Source organism: Scylla paramamosain, chromosome 6 (assembly GCF_035594125.1).
Source record: "Scylla paramamosain isolate STU-SP2022 chromosome 6, ASM3559412v1, whole genome shotgun sequence".
NCBI lineage: Eukaryota > Metazoa > Arthropoda > Malacostraca > Decapoda > Portunidae > Scylla > Scylla paramamosain.
Window position 1 is genome coordinate 9,730,065 of NC_087156.1, and position 22,500 is coordinate 9,752,564.

Here is a 22,500-nt window from a genome sequence, read left to right on the forward strand (position 1 = left end):
GGTACGAAAAAGATTTAGGAGTTATAGTTAGATCTGAACTCCGTCTAGGGAAACAATGCATAGAAGCCAGAAACAGGGCAAATAGGGTACTAGGATTAATTTTTAGGAGTGTTAAAAGCAGAAGTCCGGAAGTAATATTAAAGTTATACTTGGCGCTGGTCAGACCTCATCTAGACTACGCTGTGCAGTTCTGGTCCCCCCATTATAGGAAAGATATAGGTCTATTAGAATCAGTACAGAGGAAAATTACTAAAAGATACAGAGGATGAGGAGTATTCCTTATGAGGCGAGATTGAAGTTGTTAAATTTACATTCTTTAGAAAGACATAGGTTAAGAGGGAACCTGATAGAAGACTTTAAGTGGCATAAGGGTTATAACAAGGGGATGTAGGCAAAGTTCTTAGGATCAGCAACCTGGGTAGAACAAGAAATAACGGGTTCAAGCTTGAAAAATTTAGGTTTAGGAAGGAGATAAGAAAAAATTGGTTCTCAAATAAAGTGGTAGATGAGTGGAACGGACTCAGTAGTCATGTTGTTAGTGCTAGGACACTAGAGAGCCTCAAGAGAAGATTAGACAGTTTTATGGATGGCGATAATAGATGGAAATAGGTAGGTATATTTCATACAGGGACTGCCACGTGTAAGCCTGGTCGCTTCTTGCAGCTTCCCTTATTTCTTATGTTCTTATGTGAAAAAACATATATATATATATATATATATATATATATATATATATATATATATATATATATATATATATATATATATATATATATATATATATATATATATATATGTATATATATAATGTGTGGTGTGTGTGTGTGTGTGTGTGTGTGTGTGTGTGTGAATGTATATATATATATATATATATATATATATTTATATATATATATATATATATATATATATATATATATATATAATATATATATATATATAAATTTAATTTATTCAAGGGAAATTTAAAATTCCCCTTGATTTTTTTTTCTACGATTGTTTTTTGTTTTGCTTTCTGTTTTGTTGTCTTTATATTCTCGTGTAGTGTAGCTTTCTGTTTGTTTATTTTTTCATACCACTTTTCCTTGCCTTATTTATATTAATTATTTGTCATTACTCTTTTATTTTCTCTTTAATTTCCCGTTTCCCTTTTCATTGTTTTTCCTTAATCATATTCCCCATTTATGAATTTCCCTTCTTCCGTTTCCACTATTCACTATGTTATTATGTATTTCTGTTGGCTTGCATATTGAAATTACCTTTTCCTTATCATTTACTTTTCATTAATCATCTTTTTTAATCGATTCTTCCCATTCACCTTTTTTTTTTTTTTTTTTTTTTTTTACACTGACTCCACGTGTTCTTCCAAAGAAGACAACATTTTCTGTTTCGTTACCAGCACTTTTGATAGTAATTAATGTAAACATTCCACTACCTACAAGTACAATGAAATTAGGGCCTGGTGTGGATTTTGACGCAGCGGTGATGAAGGTGGTGGTGGTGGTGGTTGTACTGTTAAGTTTGATTTAAGTCTTATCGTTCCGCTCATTCCCTCGGCTGATGCCTTTGTTATCGTTGTGGTTGTTGTTGACGCTGTTGTTTTCATTACTATTATATTTTGCTACACACACAAAAAAAAAAGGTATTATTATTAGTAGTAGTAGTAGTAGTAGTAATAGTAGTAGTAGTAGTAGTAGTAGTAGTAGTACTAGTAGTAGTTGTAGTACTATTAGTAGTAGTAGTACTAGCAGTAGTAGTAGTAGGTGAACTATCAGTAGTATTTGTTCTTGTTCATCTTGTTCTTGTTCTTTTTAGTACTACTACTACTACTACTACTACTACTACTACTACTACTACTACTAGTACTACTACTACTACTTTTGCTGTAGCTATTGAAGTTGAACATACCAATTTATAGACCAAGATATCCATTGTTGCTAATGATTCGAATATATATATATATATATATATATATATATATATATATATATATATATATATATATATATATATATATATATATATATATATATATATATATATATATATATATATATATATTTATTTATTTATTTATTTATTTATGGTGAGTAAATATTTGTAAAGAATTGCCCTCCAACGTAGTCAGGTCGGATACAATAGAAACATTTAAAAATCGCCTTGATAAATATCTAATATCAAATCCCCGGTTGTCACTGTTCACCTCCTTATAAAACTCTTACCGCGGATATTTAGTCTTTCGGTGCGATTACATCTGTCATCTGATGAGGGTATATGTGACTGAGGAAGAAAAGCAACTAATTCACAACAAAGAAAATGAATCACATTAAAGAGACCTTGGTGATGGCTAGGTTCCTCGGCGACTTGCTGCTGACCCCGTCACAATAATGGTATAAGGAATGGAGTCCTTGCCAGGCAACTAACCCATCACTATAGTCACCTAGTAAACATTTTTTTTTTTTTTATGTAGGAAGGGCACTGGCCAAGGGCAACAAAATCAAATAAAAAAAATGCCCACTGAAATGCCAGTCCCATAAAAGGGTCAAAGCAGTGGTCAAAAATTGATGAATAAGTGTCTTCAAACCTCCCTCTTGAAGGAATTCAAGTCATAGGAAGGTGGAAATACAGAAGCAGCCAGGGAGTTCCAGAGTTTACCAGAGAAAGGGATGAATGATTGAGAATACTGGTTAACTCTTGCGTTAGAGAGGTGGACAGAATAGGGGTGAGAGAAAGAAGAAAGTCATGTGCAGCGAGGCCGCGGAAGGAGGGGAGGCATGCAGTTAGCAAGATCAGAAGAGCAGTTAGCATGAAAATAGCGGTAGAAGACAGCTAGATATGCAACATTGCGGCGGTGAGAGAGAGGCTGAAGACAGTCAGTTAGAGGAGAGGAGTTGATGAGACGAAAAGTTTTTGATTCCACCCTGTCTAGAAGAGCAGTATGAGTGGAACCCCCCAGTCATGTGAAGCATACTCCATACATGGACGGGTAAGGCCCTTGTACACAGTTAGCAGCTGGAGGGGTGAGAAAAACTGGCGGAGACGTCTCAGAACACCTAACTTCATAGATGCTGTTTTAGCTAGAGATGAGATGTGAAGTTTCCAGTTCAGATTATAAGTAAAGGACAGACCGAGGATGTTCAGTCTAGAAGCGGGAGACAGTTGAATGTCATTGAAGAAGAGGGGATAGTTGTCTGGAAGTTTGTGTCGAGTTGATAGATGGAGGAATTGAGTTTTTGAGGCATTGAAGAATACCAAGTTTGCTCTGCCCCAATCAGAAATTTTAGAAAGATCAGAAGTCAGGCGTTCTGTGGCTTCCCTGCGTGATATGTTTACCTCCTGAAGGGTTGGACGTCCCACTCAGTCATATTTTAGGAAGAGTAAACGTCTCATCTGATATCAATAATAAAAATAGGACCGTATGTAGACTAGATGTGATAGAAGTAAAAATCATCTCTTAATTACTTTCCTCTCAAATTACGTTTTTTTTTTTTTTTTTTTTATGGAAATGTTATTTCCCTTTTCCTGCCAGCTTCTCCAGGATCGATGGGAGCGTGGATGGGGAGGAGACTTCTGTGCTATCTTGTCTTTCACCTTTTTATATCCTACATGAGTCTGCTCCCGGGAATTAGGTATTGTAGTTGTACGGTGATAAATAATATTTCAGTGCGGCCCTTGTAATGTCTTCATATATTTATGAAAGCTTTTGTTACTGTGGAGTTTGGTTGAAATATTATTATTGTTTTTTTTTTTATAGATATTTTTTCGTTGTATTTGTCCAGCACATTTTTTTATGTACTAAAAAAGAAAGAGATAATTTAAATCCTGAACTTTAATTTCATTTGCATAAAGAAGTTTAAATTAGAGAGTGAAATGAAGAAGGACTCCTTAACGTGTGGGAAGTGCCTGCCAACCTACTATGGAGGGTGTGCTGCGCAAATCATGATTGTATAGGAGCGTGATGTAACCTGTTCACACTGATACCACTTACAGACAAGCCTTCAAGTACCTTGGTGTTTCGTAGTTGTGGTTTAAATAATGTTTTGACTTGTTTAGGTAATCATCAGAGAAAGAGAGAGAGAGAGAGAGAGAGAGAGAGAGAGAGAGAGAGAGAGAGAGAGAGAGAGAGAGAGAGAGAGAGAGCGGACAGGTAGGCAGGAAGGCGGACGGTCAAACAAATAGGCAGGGAGGCAAGCAAGCAAACAAGCAAGGAAGGAGGCAGTGATAATAGAGTAGCAGACAGACAAACAGACACATTAAGATACACAGAATTGCACCTAAGCTGGGGACAGAGACTCCCAAGCAATCACGCACCCACCCACACAAGACAGACAGAAGGTCAAAGATATACTGATATACGTACTGTCATACATTCTTCAACTGTTCGGTCAATATGCAGACGCTACACGAACTTACATATTGTACTGTGCATCTCGAAGGAGTAACGCCGGGAGATGACAACGTCCGCCCTTTACTACTCAGGGAAGCACAGGGACTGAGTGTGTTGCTGGCTGTTTGTTGGAGTTTCAGGATTCACGAAGGCTGACGAAGAGTTTCAAAAGTAGGAATGTATTGGAGAGAGAGAGAGAGAGAGAGAGAGAGAGAGAGAGAGAGAGAGAGAGAGAGAGAGAGAGAGAGAGAGAGAGAGAGAGAGAGAGAGAGAGCACGAACATAAATTCGGAGAGGCTGAAAAAGAAAGGTTGAAGTAAAAAAAAAAAAATCAAACGTATAGACAAGTAAATGTACATACATGCTGACACACACACACACACACACACACACACACACACACACACACACACACACACACACACACACACACACACACACACATTGACAGTCATAGCGCCACACACACAAAAAAAAGCCACAAAAATAACAGAAAGAAGTGAAAAAAAGAAAACATTGAAAGACACAAGCCGGAGTGAACAAGTGACATCAGGACGAGAATGTAATCTAATATTAGTAGGTGCCTGAAGTTACTCGGAGAATGACATCATACTTAAAGGCGAGTGAGGAAAGAAAAGAGCAGGGTTTAACTTGGAAAAAATTGCGGTAATGAACAAGGAAAATATGAGGAAATAAAGCACTAGAGTGGGAAAGTATGTAGCAGATTGAAAGGAAAAAAACAGGAAATTAAGTGATAAAATTGGGTGATGCCTAGTTGGATAGCTTGCAAGGTTAGTATTCCTGTGAAGGTTATGCATGTCTGTGTGCTTGTATGTGTGTGTGTGTGTGTGTGTGTGTGTGTGTGTGTATGTGTATGTGTGTGTGTGTGTGTGTGGGGCTCTTGAGGCGAGGGGAGCTTTCAAGAATAAGTGAACGGTAAAAAGAATAAATAGATAAAACGTGGAAATATTTTTGCTGGGCTCATAAAAGCGTAAACATTTGCGTTGCTTTGATAAAATTGTGTGACCTTCAGGAAAGGGACAGTTTAATATGATAACGAGGAGGAAAGTATTGCTGTGGTGCCCTTGTGCCGTGTTGGTGAGGTTTGAGAGAGAGAGAGAGAGAGAGAGAGAGAGAGAGAGAGAGAGAGAGAGAGAGAGAGAGAGAGAGAGAGAGTATGCGTGAATGACGGCAATAACAACAGGTGAGAGATGAGAGGGAACAATTACAACACAAAATTAATGGGCGTGGATATACGAGAGTACATACGAGTATTGAGCTGAGGAATGAACGTGGACGAAACCGTAACTCATGAATGATTGAATGAGTGAATGAGTGAATGAATAGAATGTGAAATGAAACTGGGAATAGATGTAGAAAAATGTGATGATACCAGTAGTAGTTGTAGGAGTATATAGTAGTACTAGTAGAAACAGTGTGGGACCCATATAGTAGTACTAGTAGAAAAAGTGTGGGACCCCATCTGATTATTATTATTTTTATTATTATTATTATTAGTAGTAGTAGTAGTAGTAAAAAAGACGGAGAAAAATAGTGAAAGAACGGAAGAGAGAGAAAAAGAGATATAATAGCAATAGTCGGAAAATAAATCAAAATGTAAAAAAAAAAAAAAAAACACTAGAAAAGAATAAAAAAATAATGAGTAAAATTTATGTTGTTCCAGAAGGTCATCGCCCACATCATGTCATCGAACATTATTAAGTAAATTCCATTAAAATTCAGGCTTGCGGTACCTTAGAAAAGGTCCCAGTTGTCAATGAACGTCCATCCATTACTCTTACAATGATTCGCTAGCCTGCGATTCACTGTAATAGCCCTGGACTGCCACTCAGCACCAACTCCCCTCCTCGGCAAGACACCACAGTCGTTATCTCCTCGTTATCTCTACTTTGCCGTGGAAATCTGCTGAACAATGAGATTGGTGAGACTAAAGTATTGCAAATGATTAGCACTACATACTCGTATACCACTACTCTCTCTCTCTCTCTCTCTCTCTCTCTCTCTCTCTCTCTCTCTCTCTCTCTCTCTCTCTCTCTCTCTCTCTCTCTCTCTCTCTCTCTCTCTCTCTCTCTCTCTCTCTCTCTCTCTCTCTCTCGGGAGTTCCTTGATGAATTGCCATGTTCTCATGACTCTCTCCTACTATTTATTGTTCTTTCATCTTTTTATATCCTGCATGAGTCTGCTCCCGGGAATTAGGTATGGTAGTTGTACGGTGATAAATAATATTTCAGTGCGACCTTTGCAATATCTTCCTTTATTTATGAAAGCTTTCGTTACTGTGAAGTGTGGCTCGAATATTATTATTGTTTTTTTTATGTAAATATTTTTCGTTATATTTGTCCAGCACATTTTTGTTATGTGCGAAGAAAGTAAGTGATCATTTAAATCCCGAACTTTAATTTCATTTGCATAAAGAAGTTTAAATTAGAGAGTGAAATGAAGGACTCCTTAACGTGTGGGAAGTGCCTGCCAACCTGCCTATGGAGGGTGTGCTGCGCAAATCATGCTTGTATAGGAGCGTGATGTAACCTGTACACACTGATACCACTTACAGACAAGCCTTCAAGTACCTTGGTATTTCGTCGTAGTTGTGGTTTAAATAATGTTTTGACATGTTTAGATAATCATCAGAGAGAGAGAGAGAGAGAGAGAGAGAGAGAGAGAGAGAGAGAGAGAGAGAGAGAGAGAGAGAGAGAGAGAGAGAGAGAGAGAGAGAGAGAGAGAGGCAGGAAGGCAGACGGTCAAACAAACAGGCAGGGAGGCAAGCAAGCAAGCAAGCAAGCAAGCAAGCAAGGAGGCAGACAGACTAACGGGCGGGGAAAGAGGTGGATGGACATACAAAAAAGGAAGAAAGAAAGCAGACAGACAAACAGGGTGACAGGGTGACAGGGTGACAGACAGGGTGACTACCACCTTCATATTCTAGACACACTTTACTTTCCCTCCTGGCTTCAGCTCAAGGTTTTCCAAGGTCAGTTGAATTGCTTGTGTTCTCGGACTGATGCTAACGGAGCTAATCCGCGCATGGCTTAGCAGTGGACTGTCGGCTTTTCTCTCATCCTGGTACACGCGGCGATGGTACCAAGGGAATCATTGTCTTGGCGGAGTGTTAGGGAAGGTGAGGCGAGGCATGGCAGGGTATCTCTTGACTGGAAACCTTAAGTAAGGTAATCTAAGCGAAGTCGAACTGGAAGGTTTGCAATAAAATTAGTGTTGCTGCTCAAGCTGAAGGAGGATTGTTAGGATGTTACTTCTTAGAAAATAGCCTTACTTAGTGAAATATAGTAAAGATGGGTAAAAGAGAGAAGGTGAATTCTACTTGGGAGTGAGATACGGTTTGAGAGAGAGAGAGAGAGAGAGAGAGAGAGAGAGAGAGAGAGAGAGAGAGAGAGAGAGAGAGAGAGAGAGAGAGAGAGAGAGAGAGTCCTTACAGTGAAAACTTTAAGTTCAGTGAAATAGCATCATTATTCTTCATTGACACTCTTAAGCTGCAGACGCTAGAAAGAAATCAGTCACAACCCAGAAGACATGATATAGAAAAGTAGATTCAACTGTTTCCATATTTTCTCTTGAATATAAAGAACAGATAATAGATTGACAATAACGAAACGATTTACTCGTAAGAGGCTTTGCTTGGGATGAGAGGAGGTTAGGGAGTCCTGTTCTGGAGTGAAGCCGTAAACACTGGTGATGTAGAACTGAAATAAGAATTTGTCTCATCGTTGTCTCGTCAACAGCATTCAGCAACGTTCCCTTATAAACTTAATGAAATCCCACTCTTGTTTTAATACTAAGTAGGATAAACAGAAGCATAAAGTAGAACCGTGCATCTAAATATTTCAAATAAAAGTGTAGTCTCATACATACACAGCTCCGGTTAATGCTCCGCCACCTCGAGCAGCAACCACGAAGATTTACAGATTGCTGGAAAAAAAAAAAAAAAACAAGAAAAAAAAATTGTGATAGCTGTAGCTTTGTTGTTCCTTCTATAGTGCAGAGCCGCGTGTAGTGACTGTAGTCTCCTGAGTGCCCTAAAGAGGATCCTAGCTATAAATAATTTGGTAAACTGATGGACATAGTCAAGCAGCTTTTCTCGGATAGTGTGTGTGTGTGTGTGTGTGTGTGTGTGTGTGTGTGTGTGTGTGTGTGTGTGTGTGTATCTGTCTCTCGGTGAGTCATTCCACGTGCTGGTGGCACCTTCATTAACAACCAAAGGTTCATTGACATAAAATATTATTGCAGAGAAACAGATCAACATAAAAATGCTCGCACAGTCTGATGGGGCCGAGTCTTACGACCACAGAATACCTCGAACCTGCTATTCTTTATATTGATAGTTCTGGAGAGAGAGAGAGAGAGAGAGAGAGAGAGAGAGAGAGAGAGAGAGAGAGAGAGAGAGAGAGAGAGAGAGAGAGAGACGAAGCTGATATGATAGATCAATTAATACAATTATGAGCATCGGATCCCATGAAGGGCGACTAGAGGGCCAGAAGAGGGTAGGTACTACTCACACGAGTCCTTAGCCCTTATGTAGGGGAACTACTGGAGGCTTGGAATAAACTCTACGAAACCAGTTTTACTGCAGTTTTCATTACAACTGTTTGTTATTATTATTATTATTATTATTATTATTATTATTATTATTATTATTATTATTATTATTATTATTATTATTATTATTATTATAGTAGGTTTCATTACAATCCTTAATGATCAAGGCATTTAATAGTCATTCCTATTCTGAGATAAATGATGGTAGAGAGAGAGAGAGAGAGAGAGAGAGAGAGAGAGAGAGAGAGAGAGAGAGAGAGAGAGAGAGAGAGAGAGAGAGAGAGAGAAATATTAGTAATTGGTCAGGAGAATAACGTACAAATTTTTTCTTTTATAATGCAAAACTTTAAAAATATCATTGCGTTCATTAACTAACCTGCACTCTTTTCAGTTACACTTTTTGATATAAATTGTTTTTGCTTTGAAGAGAGCAATGGTGATAGAATCTAAGCAGATGCTGTCATGTTTGTTGTTTTGCTGTTAGATTTTTTTTCTATATGTATGTATAGTGTCGAAATAGCAAAGGCATCGTAGAAAACACTAACATCTGGAGCTTCATCACTGTGTTTCAGGGAAAATATGAGTAAATCGTGTGAGTCTTGCCGTGGTAGGAAAGACTGCTTCCTGCGGGACCTTATCAAAAGTGCGTTTGGCACTCGTTTGGTAAGCTGCGGGACAAAAAAAAATAGGATGCCTTTGGTAATGCGTATATAGGAATATTATTGCCAGCGAAACACTACCTTGGCTTTGCAGTGAGGCTTTTGTATTTAGATGACCGCAGGAACTGAAATATGTAGACACAACTATACTAGGCAGGTCCAGTGAAAGGTATCACACTAAATGTATTGCTTCATCCAGACGAGTTAGCAGCACAAGCATGAAGGAGGGTCGATCTCACAGGTGTTTGCTTTTGTTGAGATCCTTACCAAGAAGCGGTGACATCCAGAACCAACAGCAACTACGATATCTGTGTGGTCTGTGGAGCCTTTGTTGTTGTTGCTGTTTTGTTGTGTAAGAGGTTATAGGGAACATCCTGTGTCCTCGCAGTAACCACACGAAAAGGCAGGTATCTAACTAGGAGTAATCAGAGTTGTTGTTGTTGTTGTTGTTGTTGTTGTTGTTGTTGTTGTTATCAGAATCACAAACGGAGGAAGGTGGATGTGTTGTATTACTGAGCAACAATAAATAAAGAAGAATAGATGAGTCAGGCCACCTTGGCAGAGATACTCAAAAGGGACTTTCATGTTTTGTGCCGTGAATACTTTTTATGGCTAGACTGAAGTGGTACTTATTATTTTCTAAGTATATCCTTGCTGTTGTTTTTAAGTTTGTACCGCTGAATGTTGGGAAGCTTTTTATTTATTATTTTTGCTTCTTTTTATTTTTTATTTGATCTTGTTATATATGTAATTGTGCTTGTTCGTTTCATTTTTTTTTGCAGGTGTTGTGCATATTTAACATTTTCAGCGTTTCAAGTGTGTTCTGTTTTCAGTGTTGTTTTTCATGTATCCATGTGTTCTTGCTTGGAGGAATTTGACACGTTTTATTTATGACATTTCGTGTTTTACTTCAGTATTTATTCTTTCCTTTTTTGTTCATGTGTATGTTGTAACTCATGCAGTAAAGGATTTGTGGTGGTTCTGTTTATGATGCTTCATTTTTAGCTCTTTTTAGAATAGTCAAGCTTCATCACTTTCTTATGTGGATGTTTTGATATTTTCAGGGAAGGATGGCAGGTGGTGCCGCGGTGAACACTGCCAACACGTGCAGGAGGAAAGTGAGTACCTGCTTCATTACATCATGTGCACTCTGTTTTGGAAATCGCTGTTAAACTTTTTTTCTCCATGTCAACCGAAACCTGTCACTGTTGCCTGCCTTTCTCCTGTCTGCTTCCCACGAATCTATGAAGGAAAGAAAGGATGTGCTTCCATGGTGTCGTGTCAGTAGTATTATACATTGAAGGATTAGATTAAACCTTTTTCCAAAGCGTTGTATGTCCCTCATTTTCTGCCATCCTAGGGTATATATATGAAATAAGAAATAATATAAATTTAGTCTATAATCTTCATTGCAACATCTTATAGGGAAAAAAGTCCTTTTGATGATTAACCGATAATCTTTTTCAAAACAATAATCTTTGTATTCCTGTCTTCGTGTGCTTATTTTAGTGTATGCATAGAAAAAAGAAGGATACAAAATCATGTATTCTCTATAATTGTGTCATCTTGTTGGTATAAGTATTTATTTAGAGATTCAGTTGTAACCTAACAATTAGCCATCATTTTTTCGTTCGTTTTTTTTTTTTTCTTTCGTATATATCTTTTGTGTGTATGAATATATGAGTGAAGAAAGGAAAGATGCAATTACAAAAAAACTTTCCACAATAACACTAATATTCACTTGAGGACTTTTTTAGGTAACAAATATCAGATCTTCTAATTTATCCGTTTATTTATCCTTTACTGTGTTTTTACCGTTATGTAGATTAATAATATTTTGCATGTTATGATAAAGTGTCCTTGGAAACTATTACTGTAACAAATTTCATTTACTGTGAATTTGGTTTCCACGTAAAAAAAAAAAAAAATCCTTGCCTGGAGAAAACATATTTACATTTTCTTTGTTTAGTTGGTATTCGTATTATTTTTAACTCTGATTTCCGGGGAAGCGTTACCACCATGATATTTGTGACCTAACCTAAGGTAAAGTTTCATCGTCATAACTTTTGTTGCAGCTTTATTCAAGTAAAATCAAAGAGAGGAAAGCTTGTATTGTTCTGTGAAGTGTTGTTATTTGTCTCTGTGTGTGTTGATTGTCACCTTGAAAAGTCAAGGTGACGTGGGCCTTGATGACTAGAGCCGGCCCACACTATTTGTCTCCCTTTTTTTAGAGGCTCGTCGTTGTAGATTTCTGAAAATATTAGTTTCATCAAGTTTTTATTTTCCTTGTCAGCGAATGAAAGAAAATTTATGATTTTTTTTTTATCATTTCGTAACGTTTTGAATATATTTGGAGGGATTATTCCCCTAGCAGAGCGAGGGGGCTCTATTTTTGTTACCGCACATCTGTACACCCCACCGCTCCCGCCTGGCCCTGGAGGGTACAACGATGATTTGGCCAGGAGCACCTTTTGGTGTCCATCGCATGTAAAAATTTCGATTACAGTTTCGGAAACACTTCTTGGTTGTTAACTTTTGAAGGCGTATCTTTCTTATTTTATGTAATAACTTCTTCAGACTCACCTTTTTTGTTGTATTTTGCATATTTCGATTTATCGACATGTGGGCGAAGGTTTCTGCCTCGCAACTCTTGCAACTATCGCCTCATCACTACAGATCGAGCTGGTGGGCGCAAAATTCGCCCTCGTGAATAGGATAGTTTGATCTGAATGCAGATAAAACTTCACATATTGAAAACACAGAGTCATTTATAGCAATGTCATTCGCTGCAACCGTCACGGCGGCGCGAGACTTGGTTAGGCGTGGGCAGCCGGGCTCTAAAAACGCGTCTAAAAATTAAAACCAGTCGCTGGGGAAGGTCCCTTAAGTTGCTCCGCAGCTTAAAGCATCTATTACCTGGTTATTTACTTGATGCGAAGTCAAACTTCCTATTGTCGTCTTAAAAAAAATCAAGTTTATAAATCATCTTCCACATTGATATTTTTCCTCGGTGCTTCATCCTCTCAGAACCCTCACACTCGCCTCACACTCACGTGATGCTTAACTTTCCGCATCGCAAACACATTCCTTGCAAGGTTAGCATTCCTGTGAAGGTTATGCATGTCTGTGTGTGTGTGTGTGTGTGTGTGTGTGTGTGTGTGTGTGTGTGTGTGTGTGTAGTTCTTGAGGCGAGGGGAGCTTTCAAGAATAAGTGAACGGTAAAAAGAATAAATAAGTAAAAAGGGGAAATATTTTTGTGGGGCTCATAAAAGCGTAAACATCTGCGTCGCTTTGATAAAATTGTCTGACCTTCAGGAGAGAGTAAGTGGAATATGATAACGAGGAGGAAAGTGTTGCTGTGGCGCCCTTGTGCCGTGTTGGTGAGGTTTGAGAGAGAGAGAGAGAGAGAGAGAGAGAGAGAGAGAGAGAGAGAGAGAGAGTATGCGTGAATGACAGCAATAACAACAGGTGAGAGATGAGAGGGATATGTCTAAGGCAAAGGTAAAAGTTTCAACAAATTCCTAAAAGAGGATGACCAAGACTCAGTAAGAATGCCACATCATCAGTAGAGCGGCCTTGACGGAACCCATACTGACGATCAGATGGAAGGTTGTAAAGTGATAGATGTTTAAAAATTTTCCTTTTGAGGATAGGTTTAAAAACTTTAGATAGATAGGAAATTAGAACAATAGGACGGTAGTTTGAGGGATTAGAACAGTCACCCTTTTTAGGAATAGGCTGAATGTAGGCAAACTTTCAGCAAAAAGGAAAGATAGATGTTGATAGACAAAGTTGGAAGAGTTTGACTAGGCAAGGTGGAAGCACGGAGGCACAGTTTCGGAGAACAATAGGAGCGACCCCATCAGGTCCATGAGCCTTTCGAGGGTTTAGGTCAGCGAGGGCATGGAAAACATCACTGCAAAGGATGTTAATGGGTGGCATGAAGTAGCCAGAGAGTGGCTGCACCTCACTCACAGGACGCAGGGCTAGGCGGCGAGCAGGGCGTCAGAGAGCAAAGAAAGATATGAAGACGGAAAATTGGGTTTGGGAAAGACAGCGGTGGGTCGGCGAGCGGCGGGTGATGCGGCGACGTGAAGGTGAAGGGATGAGCCGTGTGTGGAAGGCGTCTGCTAGGAGGCTACTTGGCCGCTCGTAATTTAAGTCTGAGCTGGGAGAAGCAGCGAATCGAGAAACAGGGAGGAGCAATGTAAGGAGGAGTGAATGAATAATTCAAGACGCAGAGTAGGGAAAGGGGAAGAATGTGTAGGGCTAGAAGGGGAAGAAGGAAGAGGCTTAGATTAAAGAGTAAAGATGAGGCATCTTCTTTTCATTATTTATGGATTATCGCTGTTACGGCGAGTAAAAAGAAAATATATAGGTAATAACTTATTGGTGGTCAGTAATATTAGTAACATGTTTACTCAAATTAAACCACCACGTGTTTCTTTATTTTATATTGGCGTCTGTTGAGGTTGGCTAGGAGCGATCACACTTCAGGCTGGGAGGCGAGGAGCCAGCATCATTGCCTAACTTATAGCCCCTCTTTGTTGTAAGGTGCCTGGAGACGCAAACTGCATAAATGTACCTTTTTCTTAAACGCTTATAAAACGTAGTGAGAAAGTTCCCTTAAAGACACCTGACGAGTAAGACTTTTGCACACACACACAAAAAATAAATAAATAAATAAATAAACACACACACACACACACACACACACACACACACACACACACACACACACACACACACACACACACACACACACACACACACACACACACACACACACACACTATGGCAGCAGCAGGAGCAACAGCAACAGCTGCGCAGACTTTGTTTTGTTATTGGTGGAGAAACACTTTTTTTTCTTTTTGTCTTGAGGGTTTAACACAGTCCTCTCATTCTGTGTTTGTCTTGTCGGATGCAGCAGCGGCGGGATCTTTTTCCTTCCTCACGACCAGACGACGAGGACTGGCTTTTTGCTGCTCCTCCTGACACACTCACAATTTACCGGTGAGTGACGGGGACGGAGCTGTTTTTGTAGCGCAGTGCACGTCCTTCCATTTTTAGGTTTACATTTAAGTGAAGCCTGTCATGCTTGCCTATGTTATTCCATGTGCATGTAAGGTAAGGCTGCTTGACAAAGTGTCTGACTCACTGCAGACACTTGCTTTATGGTGTACTGTAATAAACAAGTAATTTCTCAATGTAAAGGAAACAGTGAGTCACAAAAGTGCCTCTCAATACGATGTTGGTAATAAAAAGTAGAATATGAAATAAATAGATAATAAATAAGTGAATAAATAAATAAATTAATAAATGGATGAATTAATGCATACCCTAGAGAACATTTCATACCTACTGAGCTTACCATAGCAAATACACTGATGTGCTACAAAAAATGCACACAAGTATATGAAGATGGAAAGAAAATGGGGGAAGTCTGTCTTGTGTTGTTATTTCTATGGTTACTGTTCTTATGAATTTGCAATCAGCATGCGTCTCTCCTTCCCCACGCTGACGCTACACAAGACTTTCACTTTATTCCGTTCCCTTTCAGTAGTCCAGGAGTTAAGCAATATCTTCATTCTTTCATCCCCTTCATTGGTAAACTCCGGAATTCTCTGCCTGTTTCTGTTTTTTCCCCTTCCTGTGACTAGTTGTTTTAAGAGCATTGAGGCACTTCCAGAATCATATTTAGATTTTTTTATTATTGACTTTTTTTTCTTTTTTTTTCTTTTTTTCTTTTTTTTCTCTGTATGTATGGAAGCGGCAACTGAAAAGATATTTTTTTGTTCCTGTGTTTGCCATTCGCCAAGAAGATATGAGAGTGTGAGTATAAGTAGTGGCTATATGCAAATGTTAGAATACCATTTTATACTGACTCTAAATTCAAGATGTATTGCATTGTTTACTCCAGTGTTTCAAGTTGAGCCGTCCAATATCTTTTACATCTAATTGATTTTTTGTTCGGCTATTTGAATTTTTATTTCCAAAATGCAGTTCCATGGTTTTAAGAATCATAAAGGATTGGAGAAAAATAAAGCTTTCCTGAGATGTAATAGGTGTTAATGTTTATAACAGTAGTAGTAGTAGTAGTAGTAGTAGTTTTTGTTGTTGTTGTTGTTGTTGTTGTTGTTGTTGTTGTTGTTGTTGTTGTTGTTGTTGTTCTTGTTGTTGTAAAGAGCAGGATTATCAGTTGGATTGACACCAATTCAGTTTTTCTATTACTTATACTTTCTTACTATTATTTCCACACCTTGTCAATCCACGCAAGGAAAAAAAAAAAACGTATATTAAAAAAAGTGAGACGCAAAACCTCTCACTTTCAAGAGGCAAGATATAAAAAAAAAATAAATAACGAGGAGGAGTAGGAGGAGGAGGAGGAGGAGGAGGTGATGGTGGTGGTGGTGGTGGTGGTGGTAGAGTTCACAATTTTTCTGTTCCTCTTCCTTAAGGTGAATTGTAGATTTTTTTCACTTCTGAAAATTGCACGTTCTTTTTCTTATTGTACAAAATTAAGAAAAAAATCAATATTTCCAAAAAGACGGTATTCAAATTTAAGAGAAAGAAAGTTTTTTTCACTTGTCTTATTCATTGTGACGTAACATTCTGAGGTAATTTGTGCGCCCAAAGTCACAGACAAAGGGGTGTTTGAAGTGGACGCTTTTACTAATGCCTTTATTACCCTCTAGTGCAGTGGTTTTCAACTCCTTTCAGGCCACGGGCCACTAACAAAAACAAAAAGAAAATGTGGACCCTTTCAATTTTGGTTTGGGTTGTAATATACCATCTTTTGTCGTCAATTGCACACACTGACATAGTACACCACACTCCATAATAAATGACCACAAATCAAATTACATGCCCATACCTGTAAAAGAGATTGGACAAATAATACAACTAATCAACACCGAACTGCAGACTACATCACCTGTATCACCAGTTGAGAACCATTTCTCTAGTGTGATTGTTTTATGTAATTTAAAAGGACTCTTGAGAACTCTTCGGGACTGAATGTAATGCAGGTCTTGCGAGTGATGCTCATCAGAGAGAAGCATGTGTTCTTTAAAATTTCAGTACTTTTTTTTTTCTGTGCGTTTAGTTAGGTATTCATTCACTTTTATGATCAAGTGTCATCTGACTACCACTTAATGCTTCCTTGAACTGCCTTACTACAGTTCTTTTCATGGATAAAAATTCCAAATAACGTGTTACATTTCATTTGTGGCATGATTTCCCTTTAAAATGAATGCAAAGCAATCAATGTTCCATATCCATTATTGTGTCACTTTATTATGCATACAAACACTCCTATTAACGTATCACATCCCGCCCCTGCTGTGATTCCCCTCACCATGAATACAAAGCAATCCAAACGCTACAGTTCAGCCCTGCTCATGAAACACACGCTCTGATACAACTAGGCTTTTCACTTACTTTCAGCCCTTGTTTTCTCTTTAATAGTGCGAGAGTTCACTGGCCTCTTCACTCTTTGATCCCTTTCATAGTTAAACTCCGTAATTCTCCCTGATTTTTTATCTGACTTCCCGAACTTGTTATGACTTGAACTGATCATATATGTTTACTCACCTCCGTATGACTTGAGTTGCTATAAGAGACGAGTATCAAGACACCTTCCTAACTAAATGAACCAACCTGATTTAACTCTCTTTTCCATCCACTCTTTACCATGCGGAAATTAAGTGGTATTGTAAACTGTAACCAAATTGTTACCCTTATGATCTATTCTAGACTCTAATAAGTGATCTGGAGACTATGATAATAACACGCTCCCTCCACTGCACACCAGCTGTCCGTAATGTATCATGTCCAGTGGCTGTTAATATAAACTGACGCTCTATTAACCTGTCATCACTAATCAGTAATCATTCACGCACAAGCTCATCCTCATCACCACAATATCACCATCACCGTCACCATCACCACAGCTTACTCTCCAATCCACCATGATTCTGTCCCATACCTCACCCCCGCCACCACTAATCATTCCTAATTAATCTCCTGTCCCTCACCACCACCACCACCACCACCACCACACCTCACTCACAACTTCTCCCATTTTCAGGAATTCCTTTCTTCTCTTCCCTCGCTCCACCATCCTTCATCCTCTCTCACTTACGTTCCATCCTTCCTTTTGCCGACATAATGCTTGCAACAGACGCCCCTCCTCTTCCTCCCCCTCCTCCTCCCGTCCCGTAGTATTAGCAGGGCCTTGTCTCCCCTTATAAGCAGGGAGCTGTGGGAGGAACTGGAGGGATGCTTAGTGGAAAATGTCGAAATAGCGTTGCCTAGCCGCCGCCGAGTATAGGAGTGTATTGAGGGTGCATTATCTCGGTACAGTGGCGGTGAACGGGGAGATGGATCGGTGAGTATGTTCAGGCGCAGATAGAGAAATGTGTTGTTGGTCTGACGAATTGATTAATGAATAGGTATCTGGTTGAACAGGTAGAGTTATAGATAGATGGCTGGATGGGTAAATGGTTAAATAGATCGACTGGCTGATAAATAGATATATAGATGGACAGATGGATGGATAGGTAGATTGATAGATAGATGAATAAATGAATAAGTATTTAATTAGATATAAGAATAAATAGATGGGTAGATAAACAGTTCAGTAAGTAGGAAATAGATTAGGTAAATAGACAGACAGACAGACAGAGAGACAGACAGACAGACAGACAGACATACTGAATTAACGTGTCGTGTTCTGAGATATTGCAAGGAATTGGTTTATAAATGGTACAGTAAAACTCACAAACATTTTCATATTTTAATTAATAACTACTAATTATTTACATTTCTTACAACTCAAAATTTCTCACTCACATTCATCTTTAAATCATTCAAAGTTATTAGGTGTTACCTTATATCTCTTCAACATATTCACTGATCAACGCAATCATCGTGCAAAACACAGACAATATCACATGCACAAACACAACAAATATTCAGTCGGCGCCATTAATGTTCAGTGAGAAAAACACACATGATATCAGCAACACATCAATCACTATAAACATTCAATTTCTTCTTTCTTCTGACTTATTTTATCTTCACTCCTTTCTTTTTCCTTATTTTGTTTTCTTTCGTCTTTTTTTTTTTTTTTTTTTGACAGTACAATATATATTGTGGTATGGGGGTCACCGCAAACGCTAATTCTTCAAATTAGATTGATATAAGTAGTGGCGTTCCTCAGTGTTCAATCTTAGGACCGATCCTCTTCATAATATATATATCAATGACATAGACGAAGGAATCAGAAGTAAACTGTCAAAATTGACAGATACTAAAATTGCTAACAAGACTGACACCAAACCAACGTCAAATTTTGCAAAATGATGTATACACTCTCATTGAATGGTGTGAAACGTGGCTTATAACTTTGATTTTGATAAATGCCACGTATTGAATATAGGAAATAGCAATCTGCTGGAAAATTATTAAAAGTAATCCCCCCATCAATAGTTTGGATCCTGAGAAAGATCTGGGAGTTTTAGTGACAGCAGATCTTGAACCAAGCAAACACTGTACCGAAGTCATTGAAATTGCCATTAAATTAATAGTTTCATTAAGAAGATCTTTCACCTTCAAATCTGAAAAAAATAAATAAATAAATAAAAAAATCTGGCTTTGTACAACTCACTTGTACGTATTCATCTTGAATACAATGTACAGTTTTTGTCATCCTACTACAGAAGGAATATTGAGAAATCCGAAAAAAAGACAATACGAAGTAGAGTAACGAAAATTACTTGAAAGCTTCGCAATTAACCCTACAAGGAACGTCTTAAAGAACGAGATCTATTCTCCCTATCCAAACGCAGGCTAAGAGGGGATCTGATATTGCTTTACTAAACTTTTAAGGGTTTCACAAATATGAGACCCGAATTCTTCCTAAGACTCAACATGTCTAATGTTACAAGAAACAATAGCAAATAATAGGTAAGCGATTTCAAACAAATGAAGCCAAACATTTTACTTCAATCGTGTCATAAATATGTGGAATTGTGTTCCATCAAGCGTCGTTAACTCAGGTACTGTACACTCATTGAAAACCTGTCTTGACAAGTATGTAGACACTAATTTCCGGTTGTCATTGTTCATGTCTGAATAACGAACACGTTCACTCCGTACTGTCCGTGCTGGCATGTAGATTGTATGTGGTAGAAGTAGTCCTCCTCTCTTTCTTAGTTTCCTCTCACATTCCATGTTGTTTTTTATTTCTATACAACATGGTACCATTTCCTTTCTCATGTGAGCCTTGCCTGGAGGGATAGGGGGTGGGGGATGGAAGGACCCTTCTTCTGTGCTATCCTTTCTCTACCACTAATAGAGTAGAATAGTTACCCAAACAAACTTATAAGAACCTCTTGGTCTGTTACTATTTGGACATTTTTTTTTCTGCAAAACAAATAGATTCAGTACATAAGTAACAGAAAAAATAAACAGTAGAAAATATAGATGTAAATGCCAATGACACCGTGCAGTGCATAAAGAATAAAAAAACAAGGTCTCCATCGTTACAAATACTGAACTATCAAAACTTGCAACTTACAAGATACGACACGGAAATAAAAGGACACAAACCCGCTACACTACAATGATGGTGCTGGTGACGATGATGACGGTAATAATAATAATTATAATGGTAATAATAATAGTAATAATGATTATAATAATAAATAATGTATCATAATAATAATAATAATTATAATAATAATAATAATAATAATATTAATAATAATAATAATGATAATAATAACAACAACAACAACAGTACCACTTCACTACGTATCGCCTCACGCGGGGAGCAGGGGTGGGAGGGGCACAGGTCTTTTTTCTTTTTCATACAGTATTCTTTTTTTATACCTATGAAGCATAAACACACTTGCAGCCTCCGCTGGTCCCCCTACCCTCTCTCCCTTAATCCCTCCCGACGCCGCCCTTCCTCCCAGTCGGAAGCTTTCATCCTGCTGATAGGTAGTAAAGCCTGTGTGAAGAAGTGAGTGCTTCACCAGCTTTTTCAATGACATAATTTGATTGATGTCTATGTTGAGAGTGGACGTGAATTACGAATAAAGCAATCCGTGGTTATCTGGGCTGAGTCATTCTCGTGCTGCAGGATGGACAGATGTAATGTTGTGTTGTTGTTATTGTTGTTGGTGATGGTGGTGGTGGTGCAGCACAGGGGAGGGTTCCAGGAGGCGACTCCAGACACAAGGAATGCCCGCCTCTGTAAAGTTCTCTGATCTCACCTACTGCTATTTGCACTCCACGACATACTCCCACAAGTCAACAATTATCTAATTATCACTGTGGGCATGAACGCTCACTTTAGAATCAGCAGCAGTTTTTCTTATTGAACTTTTGGTGCTGCATGAACACTGGAGGGGAAATCATGTGTTGTTTACCGTTGGGGTTTCATGGCGTAGTGACAGTCTTGGGAACCCAGTGTGTGTGGGATGCCAGCGGTCATATTCCATAGAAAATACAATCAATAAATAACGTAATGAAATTAATTCACATCATAATTCTTTAATACACACTGGCGTGAACATTAGATGGAGAAATAGACCAAATTTACAAAAAAGATGGGGAAGATGGGGAAATAGAGCAACTTTAAAAAAAAGAAAAAGGGCCCTCGTGGCCCAGTGGGTAGAGTGATGCACTTGGAGTTTGGCGTGAGGGAAGTGAGGGGCGCGTAGGTTCGAACCCCCCTCTCGGAACTCACAAAAACCTTCAAAGAGCATCCCTCCATCACCATGTGTGCCTCAAACACACAGGTACGGTGATGGAGCTGCCCACGGGGAGGAGGGGAGGTGAGTGCGCAGCACCTCCCTACCCCTCCCCAGGGGAGGAAGGCACCGCCTTACCGCCCCCGGGAGAGCAAGGGAGGTGAGTGCACAGCGCTTCCCTTCTCTCCCCTACCTAACGCTGGCAAGTCTACGGACTACCAGGCAAAAAATAATAAAAAAAAAAAAAAGATAAGTGCATAGCACTTCCCTTCTCTCCACCTAACAGGAAAAAAAAAAAAAAAAACATAAAGGTGAGTGCATAGCACTTCCCTTCTCTCCCAACCTACCAGGCAAAAGATAGGAAAAAAAATAATAATAATAAAAATTAAGGTGAGTGCATAGCAGTTCCCTTCTCTCCCAACCTTCCACGCAAAAAAAAAAATAAATAAATAAATAAATGAAATAAAATAAAATAAATAAATAAATAAAGCAAATAAGTAAATAAATGAATAGAATAAAAATAAAAACCTCCTTACCACCTCGGACCCCGGGAGAGCAAGAGAAGTGAGTGCACAGCACTTCCCTTCTCTCCCCAAGTCTACGGACTACCACACCAAAAAAATAAGATAAATAGAAAATAAAATAAAGTAAATAAATTAAATTAAATTAACAAAAAATAAATAAATTAAAAACCAAAAAACTCCTACTCCCCCCGTCAATAAAAGTGACTGAGTCTGGCAATCAACAATAAATAGTAAAAATAAATCAATACCAACCTGACTGATCCTGACAACTCCAAAGACCACCACCCCACCTGTGAAGCACGGGAGGTGAGTGTGCAGCACCTCCCTACCCTTCCCAGTCTCCCAGTTTGACTTTGACCAACAATCTGACTCATTCTGGCAACTCCAACTGTACAGACCACCACCAGTACTCCAGTACTCCCCACCCTGGCAACTGATCCTGGCAAGGTGAGTGCGTAGCACTTCCCGTGACTTATCCTGGCAACTCTAAAGACCCACCATACTGACTGACCCTGGGAAGCACGGGAGGTGAGTGTGCAGCACCTCCCTACCCTTCCCAGTCTCCCATCAATCTGACTCATCCTACCAACTCCAAAG

At 38.7% G+C, this 22,500-nt stretch overlaps 1 protein-coding gene across 13 annotated transcripts in view; it reads left to right on the plus strand.

Annotated features, from left to right (window-relative positions):
• Positions 1 to 22,500, plus strand: part of LOC135101293 (circumsporozoite protein-like) — a 277,378-nt gene that overhangs the window by 80,871 nt on the left and 174,007 nt on the right. For 3 of the 13 annotated variants that reach the window (XM_064005022.1, XM_064005032.1, XM_064005027.1), the window contains exon 1: positions 10,686 to 10,735. The exons of the other annotated variants lie outside the window; for them this stretch is intronic. In XM_064005022.1, coding sequence (XP_063861092.1) covers positions 10,688 to 10,735 — 48 coding nt within the window. In that variant the 5' untranslated portion in view covers positions 10,686 to 10,687. Of the gene's footprint in view, positions 1 to 10,685; positions 10,736 to 22,500 lie in introns of those variants that run through there. 13 annotated transcript variants of the gene reach the window in all.